This window comes from Salminus brasiliensis, chromosome 3, assembly GCF_030463535.1.
Source record: "Salminus brasiliensis chromosome 3, fSalBra1.hap2, whole genome shotgun sequence".
NCBI lineage: Eukaryota > Metazoa > Chordata > Actinopteri > Characiformes > Bryconidae > Salminus > Salminus brasiliensis.
In genome coordinates, this window is record NC_132880.1 from 40,969,457 (window position 1) to 40,996,698 (window position 27,242).

The window sequence follows — 27,242 nt, forward strand, 5'->3', positions numbered from 1 at the left end:
CTGCTTAAATGTCCATAAAAACAATGAAAATTGGGGGTGTTCTAAAACTTTTGACTGGTAGTGCAAGTAATGTGGCTTTGTCTGTATGTGTTTTCCATCCGTCCACTTATCCGATTCTTCCTGGTCAGGGTCGTGATGGGCCTGCAGCTTACCCGGGATAGTTGGGCATAAGGCAGGAATGCCCACTGGACAGGGAACCAGGCCATTAAAGGCTTTCATACACAACCAGTACTTTTGATCCCTACATATGTAGTTTCTTATCTCAACAGATTTCTGTTTTTTAACCTTTTTATGTTTAGATGTCTTGTTCATCTTGTTTTTATATGATTGGATAGTTGTCAAAGCATTTTACTACCAGTTGTACTGTATAAAACTATGTGCTTTTCTGAAGCAAAATCTTAGTATGTTTACAGAAAGAGAACACATGCTCGCAAATGTGCAATTCAATGTAACAAAATTTTAATCTTAGCTATTTTAAAAGATTTCATGACTCTTAGTGATATTCTGACACAATATATAAAACCAGTGTGTCCCACTCATGTAAAAAACAGAATAAAAGACAAACAGTGCTGCCAGGTTTTGTTCTGACAGTGCCGTATGATTGCCTTACAGAGCCCCTCTGGTGACATCTTAAATAAATAAAACTAAGTTGTGGCCATGAGTTAATGATCCCTTTCCCATGCCTTATTAAGGTGTGGCTACAACTCAACTATCTCGTTCCCACACCTTACTCGTTATGGCCATTTCCTTAACGTTTTATTTATGCACAATGTCACCATTGCATCTTTAACTCATCTAAAAACATAAAAACCAACAACCTACTGGTACCGGGTTTAGTTCTGACAGTGATGTTTATGCAGGTAGGGGAGTTAAGGTCCATATGAACTCAGCACTTAATTCAACTAGATGTAAATCCTCAGATTGCATCTTTAAATAAATCTTGAACACACAAAAATGACAAATAGGAGATTCCAGGTTTTGTTCTGACTGTGATGTAGTTTGCTCAGGTAGGGCAGTCAAGGCCTATATGAACCCAGCATGGCAATACAATAGATGCAAATCCTCAGATTGGATCTTTAAATGATCTAGAAACATAAAAACACCAAAATGGAGATGCTGGGTTTTGGAGTGACAATAGTGTAGTTCAAGTTGTTGAATTTAGGTCTGTTTGAATCCAGCACTGTAGTAAAATGGACGTAAACCCTCTGATTGCAGCTTTATCTGTGAACGTGACTGCACTGATGGGGCTCCCAGCACTTCCCCCCTTAATGCTGAATAGAGCTGTATGTGTTTCAGTGGTAACTGGGAGGAACGAGGGCGAAATCACAGGCTTTTTAATAACACGGTGCTGCTCCAGGTGAGTTCCTGCTATGTATTTATGTTTAACTTTTATTTATATGCCATTGTCCAGTCAGTGTAGAGCTCGTTCGGCTAATTGCCTCCTTGGGGATTACATCTTAAGTATGTTTGTCTCGTAAGACACCGGCTATGAAGACGCCGTCATAACAAAGGACGGTAAACAGTGAGGGTAAGGGTCTACTGCTTTTTTTTTAAACCGCCAATGAACACATATGCCTTTACGTCTTACGGCTTACAGTATTGGAGTAGGGCCGTGTATGTGAAATACGGCGCTGTGTGTTGTGTAAACCGTGCAGACATTGTCCGTCTAGCACGGTGATCCATTCTCTCATTCTCTTTCCCCCCCACCACACACATATACCGTGTATGCGCGCGCGACCGTAACTACTGCACACAACAAAGGCAGGCAGGCAGGCAGGCAGGCGCGCGCGCGCACCACCCCCGCCCCCTCCGCCGCACGTTCGCTCTTTATTCTTCCCATGATGCCCCGCGAGCGCCTGCTTGGACCGAGCCGCCATGTTGTCGGTGTGAAAGCCAGGGAGCCGCAGCGAAACCGGGGCTGAAATCCGTCACCATCCGCATCCTCCACCTGTAAGTAGCCCGTTTGTCGCGGTCGCCGGTGCTCTTCGAGAGCCGAGGCGCATGACCGCGCGTGTATTGGCGCGAGCGGAGCCGTTAGCGAGCTGATATTGAGGACAGTGTTTTGTGGCAGCGGCGCTCTCCCCTCTCCCCTCCCTCTCATCCTCCTCCCTTCGGCTCTTCCTACTGTTGTGCTGCTCTTCCTGTCCAGACAGGCTCGGGCCTTTTGTTAGCGGGAGGAGGACCTGTAGGAGAACGCTCAGCCGGCCCAGGGTCGCACAGGTACCGTTTCAGTCGATATTTCTCGCTCGGGGTCGGTTTTTCGTTGCTTGGGGTTGTTCGGAAGAGCCGTATTGGCGCGAGGGCCGGGCTGTGTTGTTGCACTGTGAGACGGGCTCTCACTGGAACGCTTCGAACCTCTTGTCGAGACAGTTCGGTTTTTCGAACGTTCCCACGTTCCAAACAACAATTCGTCACAATGCTCTCCGCTCGCGAGGCACGACCGTCACAATAAGCACGGCTTTGTGCACGGCTAGCTAACAACAGTAAACGTTGGCTGAACGCGGTTCCCGTCTTTCATTGCTCGTTTAGCATGCTGTGCTACAGCCCAGGCAGCTAAACGTTAGCTGACGACGGTGTGTTTGTTACTTGTAAAGCTAAGTTGGACGGAGGCGCTGTCTAACGAGCCGCTAACAAACCCAAGAGGCAGAATAAGCTATATTTCTGGAAGTTTCAGCGCGTGCGAGGGCAATTAACCCCGTTATGGTTTCGGTATCCACTTCCGGGAGGCGTGTGTGAAGTGGCTGGTGTTTTCCCGGTGGCTCTCGTTGAAAACGCCGTGATAATGGACGCTGGAGTCGAGCTGTAGAGCTCCTGGTAGCTTCAGGGTGTGTGCGCGCGTTGGCTCGAGGTGTTTTGATGGCTGCGTTAAGCCAGTTCTACCTCAGGCCTAACAGGCTGCTGCTGTTGTGTGTTCCAGAAGTGCAGACAGACATGAGGTGTTGGGGGCAGTGGTAGGCCATGCGTTTCACAAGCTTAAATAACTTGAGCTGGTTTGTTTTTTCGATGTTGCCCAACACACGATCAACCCCTTTTCGACCAGCCAGGAGCGTTTTAATTATTGCCTAACCACAAATCGTCTTTACAAGGTACAAATGCTGCCATAAACGCATGCAGTTGTGCTGTATTGTGCATTACATTTACATGTGACTCATCACACTTTTTTTTTTTTTTTTTTTTTTTTTCACCTTTACCCCCCTCTTTGGCCTTATGAGGGTATGGAATATCTTTAGCTTCACAACAAAGGGAGGCGTTTTTGTAGTAAGCTGAGTTGATGAATTGTAACGAAACTGACACAACTGTTGCACTCTTGTGATTTTCCCCTCCAACACGGTCACCTTTCTGCCCCCTCTGCTAAGTAACTAACTGTTTCTTTGTAAGAGGTGGAGTCGAGTTGTAGGTGATTAATCAGCAGGGTGGAAATGGTTTAGGGTTTAAAGTGATTTTTGATTCTGAGGTCAGAATTGATTGACTTTTGTACAAAACTAACATCTTAATTTGCAATTTGACAGGAGAAGCAAAGAAAACTTAACTTTCAAAGTCAGTGTAAAAATAATTTCTGATCATTTTGCAGCATTTCTAATGCTCCATACATTGAGATTTAAACATGTAAATAAAGAACAAGATTGCCAGATTCAAACGGTAGCAAAAAAGTGAGAAGAGCAAATTCTGTGATATGTTAATCTTTATTGTAGATATCTACACGGATTGGTTTGGCACAATTCAAAGTTGAACTTTATTAAAAGTATGTTTTGAAAAAGTAGCATGGGCTTGTGAAGCAGTGTAACTGTGCTATAATTAATATCGATATGAAATCTTAGTGTTTTCAACCTCTTAAACCTGAAAACATCAACTCAAACTGCAATTCAAATTATCCTGACACCAAAAAATAACCATGCCAAATTAGGTTTTTATTTTGAATTCAGATTTTAAAGCAAATCAAATGTATGTTTTTGTTTGTTGCAGTGTTTTGGATCATCTTATTTTTCTGTACTTTCAATACTATATTGAAGTCACTACACTGGGGTGACATGACGGCACGATACAGCTTTTCTTGGTGTGTTCATTTTTGAAAGGTCGGAACAAAGGAAACCGCTGATGATTCATTTAAAAATGTTTTCTCAAATTGGAGAGCGAATACTTTCACACAGTGTATCAAATCCAATTTACCTGTCCAGCAATAATTCTGCTCTCTTTGGAATTAAATTCAGCTGGGTGGTGTTATTGAAGTACATCCATTCTCAGAAAAGCATATCATCATTGTAGTTTTTATCTGTTGTCTTTTTGTTAAAACAGACCTGCATGTTTGATTGCAAGCTGTTTATTTTATTTAGCTGGCATTTCTGTTAACGCCGGTGTCTTTTATAGTTGTAATTTTGGTCACATAAAAATAGGAACATTTGTGTAAAGATTTTTTTCAAGTCATTTTAACATGTTTCTATTGGTCCATTCATCATGACTCATCAATTGCGACAGTGTAAAGAACTGCCAGAATCAAATTAAGCCAAAGTAAAAACCTTAAAAATGACGATACAACATTTATGACCACAACCATATTGGATAGTGAGTTTAGTGTCTGTTGAGATGGAGTATCCAGTATTTAGCCCTAATGATAAAATATTTACAGCATTGGATACTCTAAAGCACACAAACCAGTCAGAGATGGAGAGACTAGACTATAGATTGTGTAAAAAAAAAAAAAAAAAAGTAACTGGCATGCTCATGAAAATGACTTGCTAGAAAGTAATGTGCTTAGAAAACCCCTGAAATTTCCTGTACCAGACTAAACAGGGATTAAGCCACGTTCTGGACTAGCTTTTTCCTTTCAGTGAAGAATATCTATTCAGAATCCATTCAGGACAAGGCTTAATCTCCATTTGGGAAATCAACTATAAAAGCAGAAGTTAATTAATCCGTCTTTCCCTCTTTGTGGTCGGAACAAAGGTAGAACTGAAATCTAAGGGGAAAAAAAACTGATAATTGAAATGATTAGCAATTCAGATTTGTTGAAGTAGAATTTCCTGATCTGAAGCGTCTGCTTTAAAATGTAAAAATTTGAAATCCTATCAGTTTGCAAGATTGACAGTTAATGCAGTTGGCATTATTTAAATTTTAACTTGTAACCCAGTTGGTCCAGTGTTGTTTATTAACTAGTTCAAATCCACTCTAGATCTGATCCCCCCCCCCCCTTTATCAAACAATAGCCGTCAACTGGAGAGGGTTAGGACTAGTCAGCCTCTGCTGCTTTTAGCTGTGCTTAGCGTCCAGTTCTTTGTACATCAAAGTCCACTGTAAGAAAGAGTCAAGTTTGACTGTGGGATCAAATAAGATGCCAATTCCACCACTGGAGAACCATGTTCATAAAATCCATTTTCAGACTTCATATGGCTGTCATCAAGAATATTGACCTAATCTAAAGGTAGGTCCTGCTTGATGATAGAATTCAGGAATTCTCAAAAGCACAGTTTGGTTTAAACTAGTTTCTGGTTCCTTAAAAGCTGCAAGACTCAGCAATAGTACACAGTTCATTTAAGGATGAGATTTTGGATTTGATTTGCAGTTTATTTTTCTTCATATACTTTTCAGTGTGTGTGTATATGTAATTCAACATCTTTTCAGAGCCAAAATTCCTCTAGCATTTGGATAATCTTGGTTCCAGACACCACAAGTTGCATAAGTTACTGGAGAACTGTATTATGGAAAATGCGAAGTGGATATATCGAATATATCTGCTGGTTCGTGGTGGCTTTCATTGACTGTCTGACAGCAGAGAGTCCCGCTTAACCTTTAATCTGTCTCTCGAATTGACAAGCAGTGTGAATGTAAACAGCACAACAAAGCAGAAGGGCCTACTTTTTAGATGCTTGCAGAGAGTAAGGTGGATGTTGGAGGCACATTGCTTTTGACGTCTGAATTCTAATTTAGCAGTAGAGATGTTAGTGTGTTTCTATTTGCTGTATTGATGCATTACACTCCTTTGCCCAGTCTGTTTCTTCTGGAGTGGGTAATATAAACTAAATTTGTCTCTTTCACTGTCAGGGTACCAGTGAAATGGTAGTTGTAGTAGTAATGTAGTTGTAGTTATTGGTATTAAGAATTGCAGCACAAATATAAAGGCTTAATATAGCCCTAAGTCTTTCATATATAAAATATTTAAAAGTGTAAATTGTTACTGCTGTTAATCCCCATCTCATTTTCTGGTCACAGCCTAGGTGATTGTAATTGAACATCAAAGTAATGACTGATGCCCCTCAAAAAATATAACCAGTGGTGGACTGGGAGTCCAGAGGATTTTGCATTGCCTGGCCTGTGAGCCTGGTGAATACAGAAATATTGAGCTGGCTCTCATTCTGTGTGGGTCATAAATAACGGTCTACACAAATCGAAACTGGTCAGCTAGAGGCCACTTTTAACGCTTTATTACCTACAGTTAAGTATGCAGTGGTAGCTTCTGGCATAAGAGAATCACACCCCGGACTCTGTTTTGCTTTGTTTTGGGAACTTGTTGCAGGATTTATCGTTACCAGGTTTGTAACCAATAGAAATGGAAACTCAAGACCAGCCCAGGTTTCTTCATTGGAGTGCACAGTTCAGTGCGAGTCACAGTAACAAACAAGACTGCAGTTACTATGGCAATTGTCCTTAACCACTACAGTTCCCATAATGCTGTGCAAATCAAACAACTTGCAGTTTAAGGGGTCTGGGTGGCACTCGCACTTGTGAAATTATTGTATTTTGCCTAATAGCCTGCTTTGTGTAACTGTGCACCAAACAGTGACCCCTGTACCTTGGCTGCTATATGGATACACGTACAATTACACCCCTATTCTTTAGTGATGAATCTTACATCTAGGTGGTAAAATCACAGGTTCCAAGTTTTAACAATTAAATAAAATTTTGTGTAAAACACAAGTTAAAAAACCCTAGAGAGCAGCTTCCAAAAGCCCTGTTTTCAGTGACCAAAAACAAATGTTTTCAGTGTGATTTGGAGTATGGATGTTGCGATTTTTTTTTGTTTTTGGTCGTTTGTACCAGTACCACTGGAATTCCGCGATTCTCAATACCAATTGCAATATGACACAAACAAGCAGTTAAAGGTATTTAAACATATTTAAAAATAAAATTTGCAGCAAGAGTGTGACTGAGTGTTTGGTTAGTGTTTTCTCTTTAATAATAAAAACTGATTAAAACAAAATATTATGCTTAAAACACCACAATGTTATAAAACTCCAATCCACTTCCTTATAGAACGATGTTATTTTGACCAACAAACTGAACTGCGATTTAAGGGGGTAAAACCAACACAGCGCTTCTAGCAAGCAGGCAAAGCAGTCAGATGACTGGAGCTCAGCGCTTCTAGGTCAGAGGAGGGAAAGCTCTAAATCTGTGTGCACTGGCAAGTCTGTCATTTTAGTAGTTTTAGTTCAGCAAAAATTATCAACACGCTATGTTTAAATATTTAATACAGTTTATCAGTGGTTTTAGCTGCAAGTCTTCTCACCATGTTGAGGTTTTCTTAGAAGTGGTTGTTTAGATGCGCTCACAGGAAGGCAGTTCTGCTGCTGCACCGCACTCTTCTTTACACGGCATGAAGCAAACCTTGATGTGATGCCATCACCGCTACTCCAGGCTCAGTATGCTGCTGTGTACTTTGTATCTTTGGTGAATCGGGCAGGACTGCATAGCGCTCTGTACCTCTCAGCATGTCCAGAAAGGTATATCCTCTAGAGGTGGATTGCACTTCCTGACTGTAGGGGGAGCCCAGAAGCAATGAATGGCAATTCTCACATAAGGCTGTTTTAAAGTAAAGTGCTTCCATATTATTATTATTTTTATTATTATCATTTTTAAATATTCTTTTTTTTTTTACTTTTGGAGTTGTGCAAAATCTTCGCTGCCACCCGTATCAGTTTCAGTCACATGAGATGTATGTTTGCGTTATGTGTATCCACTGGTGATGTGAACTGCTGGTTACAAAGTGCACATCTGAATGTAGAAAATGTGTGCTCTAATAATTAAAGCTTCACTATATGGCCAAAAGTATTTGGATACCTGTTGTAATAAATACATTTCACTCCTTTAAGGGGGCATAAAGCCCCTGAGCGGAAATGTGGAGCCAGGAATTTTCCTAGTCTTCCCTGCACAGTAGACACAGTTACTCTAACAAAAGCAGGACGTGTGTGTGTGTGTGTGTGTGTGTGTGTGTGTGTGTGTGTGTGTGTGTGTGTGTGTGTTTTAATAACAATGAAAGAGCAGGTGTCCCAATACTTATGTCCATATAGCGTGCCTCTGTGGTTGCGCCTAGCATCATTTATCCCAGTTAGTAGCAGGCAAACGAGTCAACCCTTTTTTAGCTGTAATTAAGTGTGGGAAAATGTCATCAGCACACATTATTCCCCTAGACTTAATTTAGTTAGTTCTGAAAAGCAATTTCTAATGGGCTCGTTTGCTACATCTGTCTGTTCTAGACTTTATAGATTTTAAAGTTCAGTTCTGGGGGGGTGAAATACAAATAAATTCTGCACACCTTTTCGATCAATCATCTCGCATCCCTAGACTGAAGACTGCTGCCCTGTAACACTTCTGTGTCTTTCGGGGATTTTTAATTGCCCACTCCTGGATTTAGGACATACAGAATGCTGTTGTATGATAAAAGCTGTTTACTTCATCAAAATTTGAATTCAGTAAATTTTCAACTGCCACTGTGCAGCAGTATAAAGATCTTTAGCTGAGATTTTATTTTTGACATAACTGGTGGAGAGGCTTTTTTTTGCCCTAGAGAAGCTAATACTCCAGTCTAATGAGCTTGTGGGAATTCATGTTGAGTAAGCTCTTGTTGATTTGGCTCTGTTCACAGGCAACAAAGGCACTGGTTACTGTTCTTATGCACATATCATGTCCAAATGTTTGTGGACACCCCTTCTAAATTAATGCATTCTGCTACTTAAAGTTGCGCGCACACAGCATGTCTGTTCCCTGTAGAGAAGTATTGGCAATAGACTAGGATTCTCTGGAGCAGATAAACCTGAACCTGTTGGCACTATGCCTACTCCGTGGTACAATACCCCCTGGGATTGAGCTGTGGTGCAGTAAAATTGTGATCTCTGGAATGATTGCTAAATGTTGACTAAATGCAATCAAATCCTCACACAAATCTTGAAGGACAGTATAAAGAAATAATAAAAAAAGTATCAATGAGTTTGGAAGATGCCATGCATGAGCAGGTGTCCCAATAGTTTTGTCCATTTAGTGTGTGTTTAATGTATACATGCCGACTGGAGTCTTGGTGACTTTTAAAATGGTTATAATTGCAATTGACCATCTTTCAGACTCTTCAGACCCTGACAGTGTCTTCTACCTCCCTTCCTCGCTCTTCACACTCTCTGTAGTGTTAAAAATAGAATCCTATATTATGTTTAAACTTAATGGACGTTTCCTGTGATTCCCGTCAGTACAAACTGCAATTATCTTCATTTATGGGTGCAATTATGTCTCAGACAGAAATCTCCACCTCTGAAATGATGACGAGTTCTAAATTTAAGCGGAATCGTTTAGTATTACGAACCTCGAGAGTTGTCTTGCTTGTAACTTGCATCTTTGTGCTGATTTTGCCATTCCAGCTATTTGTTAGTAAGTATCAGTAGAAAGCAGCAGACTATGTTACTGTAAATCCAGATCACTGCTTGCTTTTATTGCAAGTAGAAGCAACAGGCCTTTTTAGCTTGTTTTCAGCTGGCTGCTCCTGCCTTTGGGGACATGAGACCATGAAGCAACCGAATATAGTCAGATTTTGATGATGAAAGCTGAGTTTACTAAACCAGACATTCCCAGTTAATTGATGTCACAAAAATGTATACCGCTAAATCAGCACAGGCTTTGGCTTGGTGTGTTCACATTTCAGTGGTAGAATAACAGCTTTGCGTGCACTCTATGTGCACATGTGCACGCTTTACTGAGGCTTCCACAAGTTCACTCATGGCCTTGAACCAGGCTGCTGCTGTGTGCGCTTGGTTCCACATTCCCATTTAATGCATTTGATTAACAAAACAGACAGAAAATGTCAACTATATCTAAATGAAAATGCCCTTGTGCTGGAGAGGTGCACTGCAGGAAGAATAATAATAAAAAAAATCAAAAGCTTTTGTTTTTAATGTGTATCTTACGTTTTATGTACATGTGGTGTTCAAATGTACATATGGGTTACGTTTGGTGCAGTTTGCAGTGTTGACAGCTATGACTTGTGATGAGTGAGTTAAACTAAATTAATCTGATTCCTTGTTTATCATTGTACTGACTTCATTTCCACAAGATGGAACACTGTCAGATTGAAGTAGAATGGCATTATTTATCTAAACAAAAGGAGGAGAGCCTACAGCAACAATGAATGCGTAGTGTAGAAAGGAAAGCATTTAGATTTTTGTCCCCCTCTCACACTTCCCTTCTCTTGCGAACATGAGCTAAACCATAACATGTTGGTGCTAATATCTAAACCACATTTGTACTGGCAGGAAATTACTTAAGTACATGTCTTTTAAATATTTGATTTGAATTTTGTGTCCGTTTTGCTATTTTAAACCTGATTAGACCTGACATTGATTTCAGGTCGAAGGTAAAACGGCACACAGATTACTGCAGTTATGTCCCCTGAAGACTGCACTAAGTGCATGTGTACAGTCAAATTGAAACCTGATTTGATCATGTTGGATATGAGTCCGATCTACGAGTGTGCATTAAGATTACTCATCTGATTTGAAAAGGTCAGATGTGACCTGTCCATACAGCATTGAAATGCAGTCTCTTCTGCCCGGTAATGTGAACGTAGACAGTCTCTGAGCCATCATGTTCTTTAGTATGTTCTGGTGTAAATGGTCACAGTAAAACAGTGGACAGATTAAAACTGCTAAACCTTCAGAGCGTCTCCCAGCTCTAGTTTGTGGTGCACTAGGTGTTTTTTGGTCCCTTATGTGGCATGAGCTCCTGTACATGGTACAGAAACACTAGACTAATATTCGTTTGCTCTCAATAGAGCTTAAATTCTTTATTGTATGGATTTCAAAAGAAGTTAGAAACATGTCTTCGGGATTTTACTACATGTTGATGTGTTGCATCATGGGATTTTTGCACTCTAATATTTGAGTGGCACATGGGTTCATGCCATTGGCACCAAACTCGTAGACTACCATCTGTGTGCCTCCGCAGAAATCGTGATTTTTAAACCTGACCGTTGGTCCTATCATGACTAGTTTTGATTGCCTGCTGATGCCACAGCCATCCATGACTGGGAGTCTAGGAGGGCACAGTTTGGTAGGATGGTTCACTCGCTCACCCATCACTGTAGTGATGGTCAGTGTTGCTGTCTGTTATCTGATGTTCCGTTGCATTAGCAGCAGTTTGATAAGATGTGGCGGCTCCGAGGAAGGCATTGTGCGATGTTGGAGTCCTAGAGACTTGGTGGAACTGGAAATGACAAATTGGATTAAACTAAATTAGCAGAATATGCTTGTTTTGTTTAGAAATATATTTTTTAATTACTAAAAGGATGTCAGTGTAGATAAAAAAAATGGACCAGTAATCATACACTACATCTTGCCCTTTACTACACTGGGTTGTTGAAATGTGAGAATCATGACTTAAATGCTAAGCAAAAAAAATGGAATTCCTACAAACTGTTTCTAGACTCATTTAGAAATTGAATTCAGTCTGACTCTATCAATATCAATCATTTCATTGCTGCAACAAGGTAGGAACTTTGTGTTTTTTGCCCTGCAGGCTCTGGTGGAATGAGCGTAGCGTGCGTGTTGAAGAGGAAAGCTGTGCTCTGGCAGGATTCGTTCAGCCCCCACCTCAGACTGCCTCCCCCTGACAGGCCATTACCCAGTATGCCTGTGGTGCTGAGTGCCGCGGGCCACGCCCCTCAACCTGGCCCTGCTCCACAGGCCCCTCCCCCTGCACAGGGGGCGGGGCGTTCTCAAGATGATGCAATGGTGGATTACTTCTTCCAGCGGCAGCATGGCGAGCAGCCTGGATACAACAATGGCAAACATCGTTGGCCCACCGGCGATAACATCCATGCTGACAACCAGGTTAGAGCCACTTTGATTTCCGAATGCTACAGTAGAAATGACTTCAGGCCTTCACAGAAATTGAATGTATTTGTTTAGCTTGCTTACCTGTAATGGTCTATGAAATTGGCTCCTCAGGTGCGGTCGATGGATGAGCTCAACCATGACTTTCAGGCACTGGCTCTGGAAGGGAGAGCCATGGGAGAGGTTAGCGTCCACACTATTATTTTCGTCTCATTACACAGTGTTCTTCCTCTCGCTTATTAAAGGGTCTTATTTATTTTACTGTCTTACCCCTACAGCAGCTCCTCACAGGAAAGAAGTTCTGGGAATCTGATGATTCAGGGAAAGATGGACCAAAAGGGATCTTTCTGGACCAGTGGAGAGACAGTGCCTGGGGAGCCTCTGGTAATTTGTGTGCGCATGAGAGCGTGAAGGAGAATGACTCTGTACTCTGTATGCACATTTGTATATGTTTATATTAAAGAGGAGTATTTCCTTCATGTTTGTCCTCATTGTATTTACTCAGTTACTCACTGTTTACTTTTGGCAAATCCATCACTAGACCATTCGGTGTCCCAGCCAATCATGGTGCAGCGTCGACCAGGCCAGGGTTTCCATGCTGTTGCAGAGGCAGGATCTGTGCTTTCTCCTCGTTCTGAGAGTGGTGGATTGGGTGTTTCCATGGTGGAATATGTCTTGAGCTCCTCCCCAGCTGAGAAACTAGACTCCTGTCTACGTAAAGGAGCGTTTGTAAGTCTGTTTTTCATAGTAACCCGCTTCACTCCGTAACCACTAATTAAATGCCAATTCAGAATACTTCTTGTTGTGGTCATGTTCTTATTTTAACTCGTGTGTTAGGGTCCGCGGGATGCTGAGGCTGATGACTCTGAAAAGAGAGCAGAGCCAAAACCCAAGACCACATTTGACCCTGAAAGGAAAGAGCTGAAGGAATCTGAGCCTGATCCCATGGACAACCCCAATGGACTGCCCAGTCAGAATGGGCTGGACGTGGACGTTAAGGACTTTAGGTACAGATCATACAGGGCTAGGAAATGCCAGGTTTACCACCTGCATGTCTAAAGTGGGCAGCATTCCAAAGAAAACTCACCATTGTCTGTGTTGCAGTCGTACTCCCGGGAATTGCCCTCCTGCTGGTCCTGAGGTGGAATTGGGTGGAGCTGAGATGGCTGGAGGGGCAGGACCAAAACCAGCTGAAGAGTTCCCAAATGTTGAGCCCCAGAACGTGACCCTTGACCCCATGGAATCGGTTTCCATGGAGACACTGCAGTTTGATTATGCTGGCAGCCAGCTGCCTCTTGACTCCACAGCTGCTACTGTTGGTCTGTTTGACTACAACTCCCCTCAGCAGGTAAATGCCTGTAGCACTTTGATTACACCATGGAATAATATTTTTGTTTGTTCTGAACAGAAACACTCTCTCCTCTGCTTTAGCATTTTGTACTCCTTCTGTATTTGATTTTATATATGTATACATGTTCTTAACTAATATATATATATATATATATATATATATATATATATATATATATATATATATATATATATATATATATATTTTAGTGTGTGTGTGTATGTTCCATTCTAAAACAAGGCTTGGATGCATTCAAATGAAACACTACAGTACATGTTCTCTCAGGTCAAGAGTGAAATGTATGGGCTTGTCCCAAGACCATGACAATATGGGCAACAAATGAATTTGAAGAATTACTGTTGTCTAGTCTTTTCAGTGCAGTGTAGAATTTATACGTTTTATACATTTAAAAATGTTAGAGTAATATGAATGATTGGCCAGGTTATTAATTATATGATTGTACTTTGGATTTAGTGTCATGCAAATTGCGAGTTGGTAAGAATTTAGATGGCGATAAATTAAGTAGAGAAGATCGTCAGCTTTATTACTAAAAATTAGGCAGTGTGACATGAAAATGATTTGATGAATGCTTAATAGTAAACACCCCGTCCTGTCATAAGGCCTAAATGAGAGTGCGAGAGCATTTGACAGTTATGCTGGGGAGGTTGTTTAGCATTTCAAAATTATTATGTGCAAAATGTTCTGTGGACCCCCTCCCCTTTTTCCTTTTCCTCCCCTGAACAATCTCGGAGATATACAGCAGATATAGCTCAGGTTTAATTACTTTGGTGTTTTTTGTTTCCGTTTGGTTTAAGTGGCTTACACAGGAATTAATTTGTGATTATGCTGTTACATTTACACTGAAAAGGCTCTTATTACCAGTTATGCAATGAGAATTTGGATGCTTGCGTCTTAATATCATTAAACATTTAATATGTTTATTATATGTCATTATAATAAACATGTATTGGCAGGGCACAGCACATGCAGAAATGCAGTGTGACTCTGTAATACTGTGCAGTATGGGGTATTTTAAGATGTTAAATGATTTTCCTTTTTGAAATTTCAGCTGTTCCAGAGGCCCAGTGCTCTGGCCATGCAGCAGTTGACAGCTGCACAGCAGCAGCAATATGCCCTTGCTGCAGCCCAGCAACCACATATTGGTGAGTGGATGTATGTGCCTGTAGGTCAAGATCTTGTCGTAGCATGGAAGTCTACAGTGTTTGGAATTTTATTTATGTGATGTTTTGTGTGGATTTCAGGATTGGCTCCTGCTGCATTCATGCCGAACCCTTACATTATCAGTGCAGCCCCACCTGGCACGGACCCTTACGCTGCGGGTCTTGCTGCTGCTGCCACACTTGGTATGTTGTCATTTTGGAGGCACACAGTCTTAGAGGACCCATTGGTGGATCAGTGTATCGTGGTTAAAAAGTTAACCTACGTTTAGACTAAAATCATTGACTGTTGAATTGCATTACTAAGGGTGTATAAAAAAATATTGATCGAAGTATAGTGATATGTGTTGATAGTCAGACAGTTCTTCATTTTCAAGGTATAACCTGCTCCATTCTATTTATACTGAGCACACCGCAAGTGTTAACATTTCTGTGAATGTGTGTTTCAGGTCCAGCAGTGATGCCCCCTCAGTATTATGGCGTGACTCCCTGGGGTGTCTACCCGGCCAACCTGTTCCAGCAACAGGCCCCTGCCCCCTCCAACTCAGCCAATCAGCAGCCAACAGCACAGTCTCAGCAGAACCAACAACAGGTGAGACATGGGGGTGTGAGCTCAACACTGTCTCTTACATAAGACATATAATACATAAGAGACATATATATATATAGTTTATGTATAGTTTATATAATAAACTTTATTTTGTTAAATTATCAGTTCCTGATTTATACTTCCTGTCTAATGCTGTTCTCTGGTTGGTTAATGACTTTGCTTTTGCGACCTTCAGGTGATGCGAGCTGGAGGTAACCAACGACCCTTGACCCCCAGCCAAGGTCAACAGGGGCAGCAGACGGACCAGCTTGTAGCGGCTGCAGCAGTGAACTCTGCCTTGGCCTTTGGGCAAGGTCTAGCTGCTGGTGTTCCTGGTAAGACAACTTTACATTATCATTATCATTATCAAAATGAACAATTTTTTGTTTGGCTATCAAAGACATTTCATAGGTAAAAACCAACCAGTTATTGATCTATTTGGGCTTGTTTTTAAACAGAAATCTGACCTCCCCATAATTACTACGTCATTACTTTACATTCAGTGACTTCAATTCACAAACTTTTCAAACTTGCAGTTATGCACAACGGGAACAGTGTTTCCAAACTATTGTTGTAAATTCACTCTTTGCCCAGAAGAAGAAAATTTGGAGACTGAGGTGCAGAAGAAACTGTGAGAGGGGTGGTCTGGTAGTCAAACACTAGTAGACTCAAAACACACCTGGTCACTATCAAGAAACATGTTACACCAGGCCTGCATGAGATTGGAAACAATAGTTGGAGTTTTTGTTTCATGATTTTATCCATAGCCGTGTTAAATACAGGAATTGTCACCAGTCAGTGATCTAGCATGTGATGAAAGGCTTTGTTTAGGAAATTGTGTAAAAATTAATTATATTGCAGATATTATCTGCATGCTACAATTTGACACCCTTTGTGTCAAGTTGTAGCATGATGTGTATAATTAATTTCACTCAGGTGGCTTTGCACCTCCTGTGATGTGACTATTGCACATGCACACATTTTGATGATACAAAAACAATATTATGCAGCCATACATTACACTGTATTCTCAAGCACGAAAAGAGATTGGTGAAGTACCCAAAAAGATGAATAAATTTATATAGAAGGATGATATCCCATGCTTTTCATCTTCAGGCAAAAAGGCAGTTATACTAACCTGGAATGCAGAGCTAAACAAGTGGGGTTGTGCCTGTAGTGGTTAGAGTTCTTGTGATAGTTATGCAGTCATATCAGAAAATTATGGCGACCTTGTGTGGAATGAATCATTATGTCCGCTCCACTTACTATAGAGGAGCACTTTGTAGTTCTGTATTTAGGCAGTCTATTTCTCTGCATACTTTATAAGCCTCCTTTCACCCTGTTTTACACTATTTCAATGGTCAGGACCATCACAGAACAGGGAGTACTTATGTGGATGATTTGATATTTTGTGCTAGACTGCAAAATAATTGTTTGTTTATTAAAAGGGCTAATCAGATTTACATTTGATCAAGGCTGTTTCGCAGTGTGTCTGGTCTGTTTTTAATCTGTGAGCTTCAAAGCTTAATGATATGTTTGTGAATGTTTCTCAGGGTACCCAGTGCTTGCTCCAGCTGCATACTATGACCAGACTGGAGCTCTTGTGGTTAATACAGGAGCTCGCAGCGGCCCTGTACGACTCATGGCTCCTGCCTCCGTCATCATCAGCCCAACTGCAGCCGGTATGCATTTCACCTTTTAGCTCCTTCAGCCATGTCTGCGGCAATTCATTACAATATACGGTCATTTGAAATGTGTTGAGCCTCCTTCAGTTTTTTGGGTATCAATAAAAATGTATTTTATTTATTTGGTGTCTCCATACAGTTGCTGCTGCAGCTGCTTCAGCTAGTGGGGCTAATGCAGGCCTTGGAGGCGGAGCTAGTGGGGCGTTTCGTGCATTGAATTCCCAGCAAGGTCCAGGTCAGCAGGGTGGTGGAGCTCTAGGAGGAAGCTCCTTTTATGGGAGTGGTTCTCCAAGCTCCTCCTCGCAGAGCTCCTCCCTGTTCTCTCAAGGCTCTGGCCAACCAGGAAGCTCCTCTCTCGGATTTAATGCTAACCCGTCTTCGTCCCTTGGTGCTACACTCGGAGCAACGCTTGGAGGGTTTGGAACAGCAGGTGTGTGTGAGTGAAGTCATCCGCTAAACCCTTATTGTAACGAGTTACTATATATATTTTTTTTTTATAATTTGTTTGGTAACACAGATAATCATTTTGGTCTGTGTTTACATCCACAGTGCCTAACTCCAGCTCCAGTGGCTCTCGCCGGGATTCTTTGACGGGCAGTTCTGACTTATACAAACGCACACCCAGCAGCCTCACTCCTATTGGCCATGGGGGCTTCTACAACGGCCTTGGCTTCAGCTCCTCCCCTGGCCCTGTTGGAATGCCACTTCCTAACCAAGGTCCCTCCCACTCTCTGACTCCTCCACCTTCTCTTTCCACCCATGGATCCTCCAGCAGTCTCAACCTTGGTACGCTTAGGCTTTCATAGTAGCTTGTTTGAAATGGCCCGAACTTCTGTAGGTAGATAAATATGGCTTCAATTATGTTTTTTGCAGGTGGTCTGACCAATGGCAGTGGTCGCTTTATTTCTGCGGCTCCTGGGGCTGAGGCCAAGTACCGCAGTGCAACTACCGGGTCCTCCCTCTTCAGTCCCAGCAGCCAGCTCTTCCCATCATCACGGCTACGCTACGGCATGTCAGATGTGATGCCTTCTGGCCGCAGCCGCCTGCTTGAGGATTTCCGGAACAACCGCTATCCCAACCTGCAGCTGCGTGAGATCGCAGGCCATGTCATGGAGTTCTCCCAGGACCAGCATGGCTCCAGGTGTGCAGATGTTTACAAAAATCATACCGGTCTGTTCATACACTGCTTAAATGATTAGAAGTGCTTCTGTTAATCAGTAGTTTAATCAGTAGTTTGAGCTGTCCTCTGAAAGCGCTCATCATTGGTAAGTTTTATTAAACAGATTTTATCTGATTTAGTGTGTAAAAATGAATCAGGTTTAGAATTTTTCTCCATAAAATCCATAAATTTGCTGCAAAGAAGCTGCAGCAATTTCCTTTTTTGACTTAATTGTTTATGTAGTCAGGAAAAACCCATGCTTGCAAAAATCCGCTTTAGATTACATTTAGCCTGGTCATTCACATAGAAGTTATAACCTGTCATCCTGGGATGCTTACTGAATGGTTACCTTTTACTTGGAATTAGTCATAAGGAAAAAAATATTTGTCTGTAAACCCAAAGTTGACCTTCAGAAAAAGAAAAAGTAATGAAACAAATGCAAGACAATAAATACCTGAAACTTTGATTCTTCTAACTCTGATACACCATTGTTTTATTTACTAAATCAGAAGTGTTGAAATGGCTTACTGCAGACAGTCTTAAGATTGTAGATAAAATATTGCATGTGTGTTTAGGTTCATCCAGCTGAAGTTGGAGAGGGCAAGCTCTGCAGAGCGTCAGTTGGTCTTCAGTGAAATTCTGCAGGCTGCCTACCAGCTCATGGTTGATGTGTTTGGAAATTATGTGATCCAGAAGTTCTTTGAGGTGAGGCAGTTTTGATGTTCTGACCAGGCAAGGCCTTAACATCTGATTTCTGTTCATTTACGGTGCTGTAATTACATCATTGGATCCACTTGCAGTTATCGTATGTGATTGTCTGAATATTTCCATCTCTCTGCGCTCATTTCTTGCGTTCATTCCTTGGCATATCCTAATTAATTTTGCGTGTGTAAGAAAAGTTTACAAGTGCAATGTTTTGGTTGACTTGATTAGTTGTCCTTTAGATGTGTATGTTTTAACATTTAGACCTTATTTAACAGATTTAAAATGACTGTCGGTTAATATATTTATTAATACAAATCTGATAAGCTCCCTCTTAGTCTTCACAGGAATATCAAAATACCCAACTGTGAGGGGTAGGGAGGCAGGAAGATACCATCTTTGTCATTAAATATTAATAATGTAAAGACTGAATAGTTCTAATTTTAGAGAACAGATTTTTCTTTGTCTCATGACCTGATGAGCTAAAGCACTGTGTGTATGAATGTGTGTAGTTTGGCAGTCTGGATCAGAAGTTGGCACTTGCAGAGCGTATCCGTGGGCATGTGCTTTCTCTGGCTCTGCAGATGTATGGTTGCAGAGTGATCCAGAAAGCTCTGGAGTTCATCCCTTCTGACCAACAAGTCATTGTGAGTACAACCACGCAGCCTCTTGCATGCACTTATGGATGTAGAGTAATGTCTTCAGTTAACATTTGAGGTCGAATGTGTGTTCAGTACATGGACTGATCTTGGGAGGGGGTGTGTGTTGCAGAGCGAGATGGTGCGGGAGCTGGACGGCCACGTGTTGAAGTGTGTGAAGGATCAGAATGGGAACCACGTTGTGCAGAAGTGCATCGAGTGTGTGCAGCCTCATGCTCTCCAGTTCATCATCGATGCCTTCAAAGGACAGGTGGGTCACCATAGCAACTGGCATCAGTCTAGGATTAAATGTCAGCTTTTACATAAGGTGTGTGTGTGTGTGTGTGTGTGTGTGTGTGTGTGTGTGTGTGTGTTTGTGTGTGTGTGTGTGTGTGTGTGTGTGTGTGTGTGTGAGAGAGAGAAGGGGTTTTCCTTTGATGTGTTTCTGTGGTGATTGAAGTAGCCCTTGTAGATGAAAGACTTTGTGTGTATGTGGGGGCATTCTTCTGTGTATTTACTATGTGTGTTATACAGGTGTTTGCTCTGTCCACACACCCCTACGGCTGCCGGGTGATCCAGCGTATTTTGGAACACTGTCTTCCGGAGCAGACCTTGCCAATACTGGAGGAGTTACACCAACATACAGAGCAACTGGTCCAGGTAGGGAACAAGGGGTAACCCTTGATGTCTAAAGAATTTAAAGCTGTTTCACTTGTAGAAGTGTGTGTTCAGTCTGTTTGACTTTGCATTCAAATGGCTTTGATTTCCTTTTTCTTACCTCATAGTCCTGTCTCTTTTTTTTTTTTTTTTTTTGGTGCACACGCATAGGATCAATATGGAAACTATGTAATTCAGCATGTGCTGGAGCATGGCCGTGCAGAGGACAAGAGCAAGATTGTCTCCGAGATCAGAGGAAATGTTTTGGGGCTCAGCCAGCACAAGTTTGCCAGGTAAACACGGCCAATTTGCATTAATACTGTATTATGAATTACGCACTGGAACACTGGTTCCCAACTCTGGTCCTGAAGCCTCCCCTAGCCCAGGACATTATAGTGTATACCCACCTCACAACACACCTGATCTGGCTAATCCGCTAATGAACAACCCTTTTTTAAAGGTGTGTTTTTTAGACTAGGAAAACTGCTAAAATGGGCAGGACAGGGGGTCCTCCAGGACCACGCTGGGTACTACAGCAGTAGTTATGCAGAAAGGCAGCGTTCTGTCATTAGAACCATCATATTAAACCATGTATGTATGCTTCCCTGTCCACAGTAATGTGGTGGAGAAGTGCGTGACGCACTCCCTGCGTGCAGAGCGGGCCATGCTGATTGATGAAGTGTGCAGTATGGCAGACGGGCCCCACAGTGCCTTATACACCATGATGAAGGACCAGTACGCCAACTATGTTGTGCAGAAGATGATCGATGTTGCTGAGCCAACACAGCGCAAGATCGTAATGCACAAGGTGCATATTTTAACCTACATAAACCGCCTTCCTTCTGTGCTTTTTCATCTGCATTTCTTTTGCCTTTGTTTCTGCTGGTCTTGCGCCCTAGTCTTTGAAGCTAATAAGCAGATGCGAGATCATGTTTTCCTACAGTGCACTACATTGTGGTGTGGATGTTTGATGTCTGGTTCTTTTGTGCTTAGATACGGCCTCATATTGCAACCCTGAGGAAGTACACATATGGGAAGCACATCCTGGCCAAGCTGGAGAAGTACTACATGAAGAACGGAGTCGACCTGGGCCCACTCTGCGCTCCCCCCAATGGCATCATGTAAATTCTTGTTCATCCCCTGAGGCGTGCAGGCGTGCGCACGAATGTGTGTGTGTGGAGATTGGAGATGTTGGTCTGAGATCACTGTAAACCCTTCCCTAGTATTGCTGAACCTCTCCCCCCTTTTCTCTCCAGGTCCTTGTGAGCTTGTTCTTGTTTTCTCTTTTTAGCATCTTTACACCTAGTCCCCTAGACCCCCCACTACTACTTAACTTTGATCCTCCTCCTCCTCCTCCTCTTCTGTTGATGTACGTATGAGATGAAAGGATATTTGATTTGATGCCAGTTTGAATCATGGAGGCTTCCGCATATAAACACTTTATTGCTAATACACGTTTCTAACACACTTTCATAAACACCTACACATTACACGCTAACACACTCGATTGCTAACATGACGCAGACATTTAGCATGGGAGACGTTTTTGGTCTTGCTTCTATAAATATTTAGTGCATACTTGGTGTAGAACTTTGCATATATATATAAATATATATATAAAACTTTGTAGTTTTTTCTGGTTTTTGATGTTCAATCTGTACCTATAATCTACCCAGTAGTGAATACATACTTCTGATTGTATAATTGTACATTTGTAAACCTTCGCTAATGTAAATGTGGACTCGCTTCTACAGCCCTTTTTGGTATGAGAAGGAAAAAAAACAAAAAAACAAAACGGGGAAAAAAAATATTGTGCATTTCAGTGTAAATTCTCACCTCTTTGGTTGTTGTTTGAGTTATGAGTTGTTGTATATTGTAAATTGTAATATCAAAAAATTTTTGTTGGTTTTGAAGCCCTTTGGATTAAAATGGCATAGATGTACAAAGACCACAAATATGGGCACTCTGCTTTTAGCCATTCACCAGCCATTTTTTTCCCCACATTTGCTCATCCCTTAATTTTCTTTTTTTTTTTTTTTTTTTTTTTAAAAAGATCTTTTATAGTCCCTCCCTTGCCCCAGGGCAGATAGCAGCAAGCGTGTGTGTATGTGCGTGATGCGTAGACTGCCCTGGTTTGCGAGGTGTGTACAGATTTGCCATTCTTTTGTCTACTTGTAAGTGATTGTAACATTTGATTTGGAACACTCTGCGGTGTATATTTAAACAGCCTTGTGTATATTTCCTATGATCTCTTTATGCGAGCACACTTGTAACCATAATGTGTATAGTTAACAGATGCTGTGTGTGCTTTCTGCCTGGGCAACTATTTTTTGTAACTCCAGTTGTAGATTGTCTCTAAACGATGTGTGATCTTTATTTTGAAACAAAACATGGATAAAAAGCTCAAAATTTAAAAAAGCTTCTTGACTCTTTCTTTTTCTTTTTCCCTTCTATTCATGGTTTCTGTGGATGAATATCAATACAATACTAGTAGCATCAGAAAGGAACGGGGTTTAAAATTATTCTGCTAACTTTAGCTAATGTTTATTGTTCAATGGTGTGAGAGTACTATTGAACTCTATCATATCTCTAAATTTGAATTTCATGGTCACTTAAGCTTGTTAAATAGGTGAGAAACTGGACATTTGCAGCACATAACTCAAAATCCTCTACATCCTCCAAAACAAAGCATGATTGTCTATCTTCATGTCAACATTACAGCTAGTTCCTTTGAGGCCACTGGCCGTGTGTGTGTGTGTGGGGGGGGGGGGGGGTGTAGGACTCAACATCACATGCACTGTATTAGAAAAAACAAAATCAAGAGTATTAAAGAGTTTATACTGCTGTTGAAGTTGCTCTCTGCTGTCCAGGGAGAAAGAATTTCTACTAGATTTTGGAGCCTTGCTGTAAGGATTTGGTTGTAATTTAGTGATAAGAGGGTTAGTGAGGTTAGGCTGTTGGGTGATCATCTCACCACACCCAAAAATACTGGATTGGAGGTGGAGTGGTGTTGCACATCATACAATGAGGCCTAACCACTGCTGAGAAGATCGCACCTGTGCTACAGAAAAAGTCTTGATACAATCGCAGTGGCTTTTACTCCCAAATGGTAACTTCTTGAATCCGTAGTGATGGAAGCTAATGATCATCAAACAATGACATGAATGCAATGAGTTAGATTGCATCCTTTTACCAGGGTGCATTAAATTAAATTCTGGAATAATTATCAATAAAACAATTTATTTTACTGTATTGTGTGACTATTTTCAAATATGTTAACATTTTGTATAATATATATATATTTTTTTTTGTATTTCAATATATTTTTCTATTATTTATGTGGGAAATGAGCTGCGTTTTTACTCTGTTACCGGTCATTAACATTTAATTCCTCATTCTGATGTTGACCTTCTTTTACTTGTGTTCATTTAGTGACGATCTGCACTGCTGTGAGACTGCTCACACCTGCTTTTTCTGAGGGCCAAAAGCGCAAGTACAGCTTTAATAAACTCTCTGCTAACATTTGCTGGATGCACAATAAGTTCCACTATGGTTACTTTGTGCATTGTTATTGAGCTGTAACTTCTGACCTGTTATTCCGCAGCAGTGACAGTACCTCTACTGGAGTGTGGGTTTAGGCTAGGCTACACACCTCTGATTAGGATTAGCTTAGCTTTCTAACCCCTCACCCCCTCTCTCACCATTTCTGTTATGAAATTCCTCTTTAGCCCAGTTCTATCCTCCATCCTCCCAAAGTGTCCGGATTAGCTCAGCACACAGTGATGGATCAAATCAGAATCTTGTCAGTCACACAAACACACACACACCTAAGCAGGCCTAAAAACCTTGTCTGTCGCTCGGCCATTATCATGTACAGGACAAACATGCACAGGCTGGTATTACTGCCTTTATGGGTACGTAGTACTGTAAAATGCTGCTGTGTCCAGTCAAACTCTGACCTTAAAACAAGCAAAAAAAAATTCATTTGTAAAAAATTGGAGAATAAAAGCATGTTCATAATGCTTATATTTTACCTCATAGAGGCTAAGCAGACATTCAGGATTCTTGTAGTGGGTTTTAGTTCTTTTTCCAAAAGAGCTGTATACACCAAGAGCAAACGCGGGAGGGAGAGGGAGGGAAGGGTGCTTTATGCCCGAATGTTTGTGGGCACCCCTTCTAATGAATGCATTCACTGTGCACCCATTGCTGACACAGATCTGCAAATGCACAGACACAGCCTGTCATTTCCAATAGAATAGGATGCTCTGAAGCCTGTTGGCACCATGCCTAATGCCAGGTGTGGGCTAATGGAGTATTGAGCCCCCAGCATTGAGCTGTGGAACAGTTGAACAGTGTTCTTTGGAATGATAGTTGGTGCACCATCCAATACCTTTGGGATAGTTTAGGGAGTTGATGATGAGGTGGGGTGGTTATCACCCAACATCTTGACTTCACTAACGCTCTGCGTAGAAAGCCTTCCCTGGACAGTAGAGAGAGTTACTCCAACAAACTCTTTTTTTAATAGCCTTGCTTTCATTAACAGGTGTCCCAATACTTTTTTCCACATAGTATATGGTTTCAATGCCTTTTTAATGCTACTTCAATCCACTAAACAAAGATTTAATCCAGAAAGGAATATAGTAGTTTTATCATGAATTCATGCAGAAGTAAATCAAGGTTGCTTCCCTTCTCCAGGGGCAGGAATTATAAGGGAGAAATTAACAAACCGTGTAATAATGTAAGAGGAGCAGTCGCACAAAGTGCTGGAGTGAAGTAAGCTTGTAATGCATTAAACATTAAAGTGAATACGGTGAGTTACATCACACACTTTCCAGGGTAGTGTCAATGAAATCGGGGAGTCATTCTCAGGCTTTTAGGGACTGTTTTCAGATGACCTCTCACTTTTTATATGAGTGAGGAGAATAGGCTGTTTTCTTTATCAGTTACCAGTCATTACCGTTCGATTCTCACAGTGTGGTCTTGACCTTATTTGACTTCTCTTTAGTTGGTGACAAGGTTAAAAAGACAATGTGAGCAACACATGTAGTCTCTTTATGAATGCTTGCTGAAGATGTGGAGTAGGTTACTGGTCATTGTAATGTACTATGTACTACATGGTCATATACTTACATGTAGAGGCGCTGCTTGCCCTGGGATAGAACAAATATCATAGTAATGTGAAGTCATAATAAAGTTGTGCTTAACCTCTTAAACAGCTTGTTGACCGCCGGCAGGCCAAAGGTGTATTTACAAACGTCTACAACGCCTTTCTGCTGTAAGGGGTTAAATTCCTTGGTCAGATTATTAGTATTAAGCACATTTATTATAATTATACTGATACACAGTCCACCATGCTAGGGGGGTCCTGGAGCTGAGAGGGTTATGGGCTTTGTTTAAGGGCCCAGCAGTGACAGTTTAGCAGGTATTGGATATCAAACCCACAACCCTGAGAGCAATAACCCAACACTCTAACCACCAAGCCATTGTTAACCTGCAGGAATGAGCCACACTGAGTGCAGAATATATAACAGACCTGACCATTCGAGGAATGGACTCTACAGGACGTCTGAAGGTGCCTTGTGGTGTCTAGCACCAGGACATTAGCAGCAGATTCTTTACGTCCTGTAAGTTGTCAGGTAGAGCTGGGCAATATGACGATATTTTATCGTATTGTGATAAATGTAGTTATTTATTGTTAGCAATATGCTTTTTCGGCATATTGAGGATATCATCAGTGCTTAAAGAACACTGATCAGCTGCAGCTCTCATTACAAACAGTGTAGACTGGTAGAATTAGATGAAGAGCCGCAGGTGTTGAGTATAAATCGCTGTATTCAGTACGGGACAGTATCTGAATAGTAGTTTTTATCTAATTTAGTAGTAGTTTTTAATCTGTCATTACTGATGTATTTAGTCTGTGATTATGATTACAATGTATTGTGATAAATATTGTGTAATAAATGTTTTTGAATATTGTGATGTAGTTTTTCTACCATATCGCCCAGCCCTATTGTGAGGTGGGGCATCAATGCCTCACATCAGTAAGACATAGATGCCCTTAGATGCCCTGTTGCTGACCTGTTGCTTTTATAGATACTGACCACTACATACCAGAAAACTGCTGGACTTCAAAACGTTCTTGCCATCTCCTTTGAGAACTCGCTGGCCACTCTATCTACAGAAGCTCGAAGCCTTGGTGTAGACTACTGCAGCTCTCTTCTGGCTGGTCTTCCTTTATGCACCATCAGGCCCCTGCAACTCATCCAGAATGCAGCGGCACGGGTCGTCTTCAGTGTCCCTAAATTCAGCCATGTCACTCCACTGCTGCGCTCTCTCTTCACTGGCTTCTTGTAGCTGCCCAGGTCATCAGATTCAGAACCTTGACGCTGGCCTACAAAGCCTAGACTGGACCAGCCCCTCCATGGTCAAAAGTCGACCCACACCAATAGCCCTTCCAGCTTCAAGTACGGCTCGGCTCGACCCGCCATCCCTCAAAACCCACGGAAGACAAGCGTCCAGGCTTTTTTCTGTCCTGCACTGAAGTGGTGGAACGAGCTTCCCCTGGGTGTCCAAACAGCAGAGTCGCTCGCTGTCTTCAACCGCAGACTGAAGACCCACCTCTTCTGAGAATACTTGGGCGAATAGCAGAGTGGTCACCTTACTGACTCGTGTTTAGTAGTGTCTAAATTTGACCCAGTCGTCCAGCCCTCACAATTTGGCTCCCGGTAGAGTAGCGCAGATTCTTATGCTTGCCCATTTCTCCTGCTTTTAACACTCCACCTTCAGGAACTGACTGTTCACTCTCTGCCTAATATATCCCACCCCACTGACACATGCCCCTGTACATCAATACAGATAGATGATATGAGATAAGCATAATCTGCCTGGTACTAATGTTATGGCTGGTCTGTGTATACACATTAACCAACACTATATATATATATATATATATATATATATATATATATATATATATATATATATATATACACTAATGCACTGTATTTATAGTATAATCTAGAAACAGATGTGAACAGAACAACCTAAATATTTGAGAGAGAGAGAGAGAGAGAGAGAGAGAGGGATGTGGGGAGTCACGCGATGAGCTTCGCGGCCTGCAGGGGGCGCCGTCTTACGCACGAGGAAAATCCGCCCAAAGCCCAAAGAGAGAGAGAGAGAGAGAGAGTGTGTGTGTGTGTG

General features: G+C 41.6%; 1 protein-coding gene across 5 annotated transcripts; it reads left to right on the plus strand.

Moving 5' to 3' along the window:
* Positions 1-1,848: 1,848 nt before the first annotated feature.
* Positions 1,849-22,086, plus strand: pum1 (pumilio RNA-binding family member 1). Of its 5 annotated transcripts, none has more exons than XM_072676222.1 (22): positions 1,849-1,950; positions 11,767-12,080; positions 12,198-12,266; positions 12,362-12,467; positions 12,625-12,812; positions 12,921-13,090; positions 13,188-13,431; positions 14,504-14,597; positions 14,697-14,798; positions 15,062-15,204; positions 15,398-15,536; positions 16,755-16,883; positions 17,026-17,322; positions 17,436-17,672; positions 17,760-18,027; positions 18,621-18,750; positions 19,260-19,394; positions 19,519-19,656; positions 19,920-20,045; positions 20,214-20,335; positions 20,658-20,850; positions 21,036-22,086. In XM_072676222.1, the coding sequence occupies exons 2-22, from the start codon at positions 11,778-11,780 to the stop codon at positions 21,165-21,167; spliced, it is 3,465 nt and encodes a 1,154-aa protein (XP_072532323.1). In that variant the 5' UTR covers positions 1,849-1,950; positions 11,767-11,777; the 3' UTR covers positions 21,168-22,086. The 5 variants fall into 5 exon arrangements, with proteins under 5 accessions (XP_072532323.1, XP_072532326.1, XP_072532325.1 ...); XM_072676225.1 differs by having other exon boundaries at positions 17,026-17,316; XM_072676224.1 differs by having other exon boundaries at positions 12,365-12,467.
* The last annotated feature ends 5,156 nt before the right edge of the window (positions 22,087-27,242 follow it).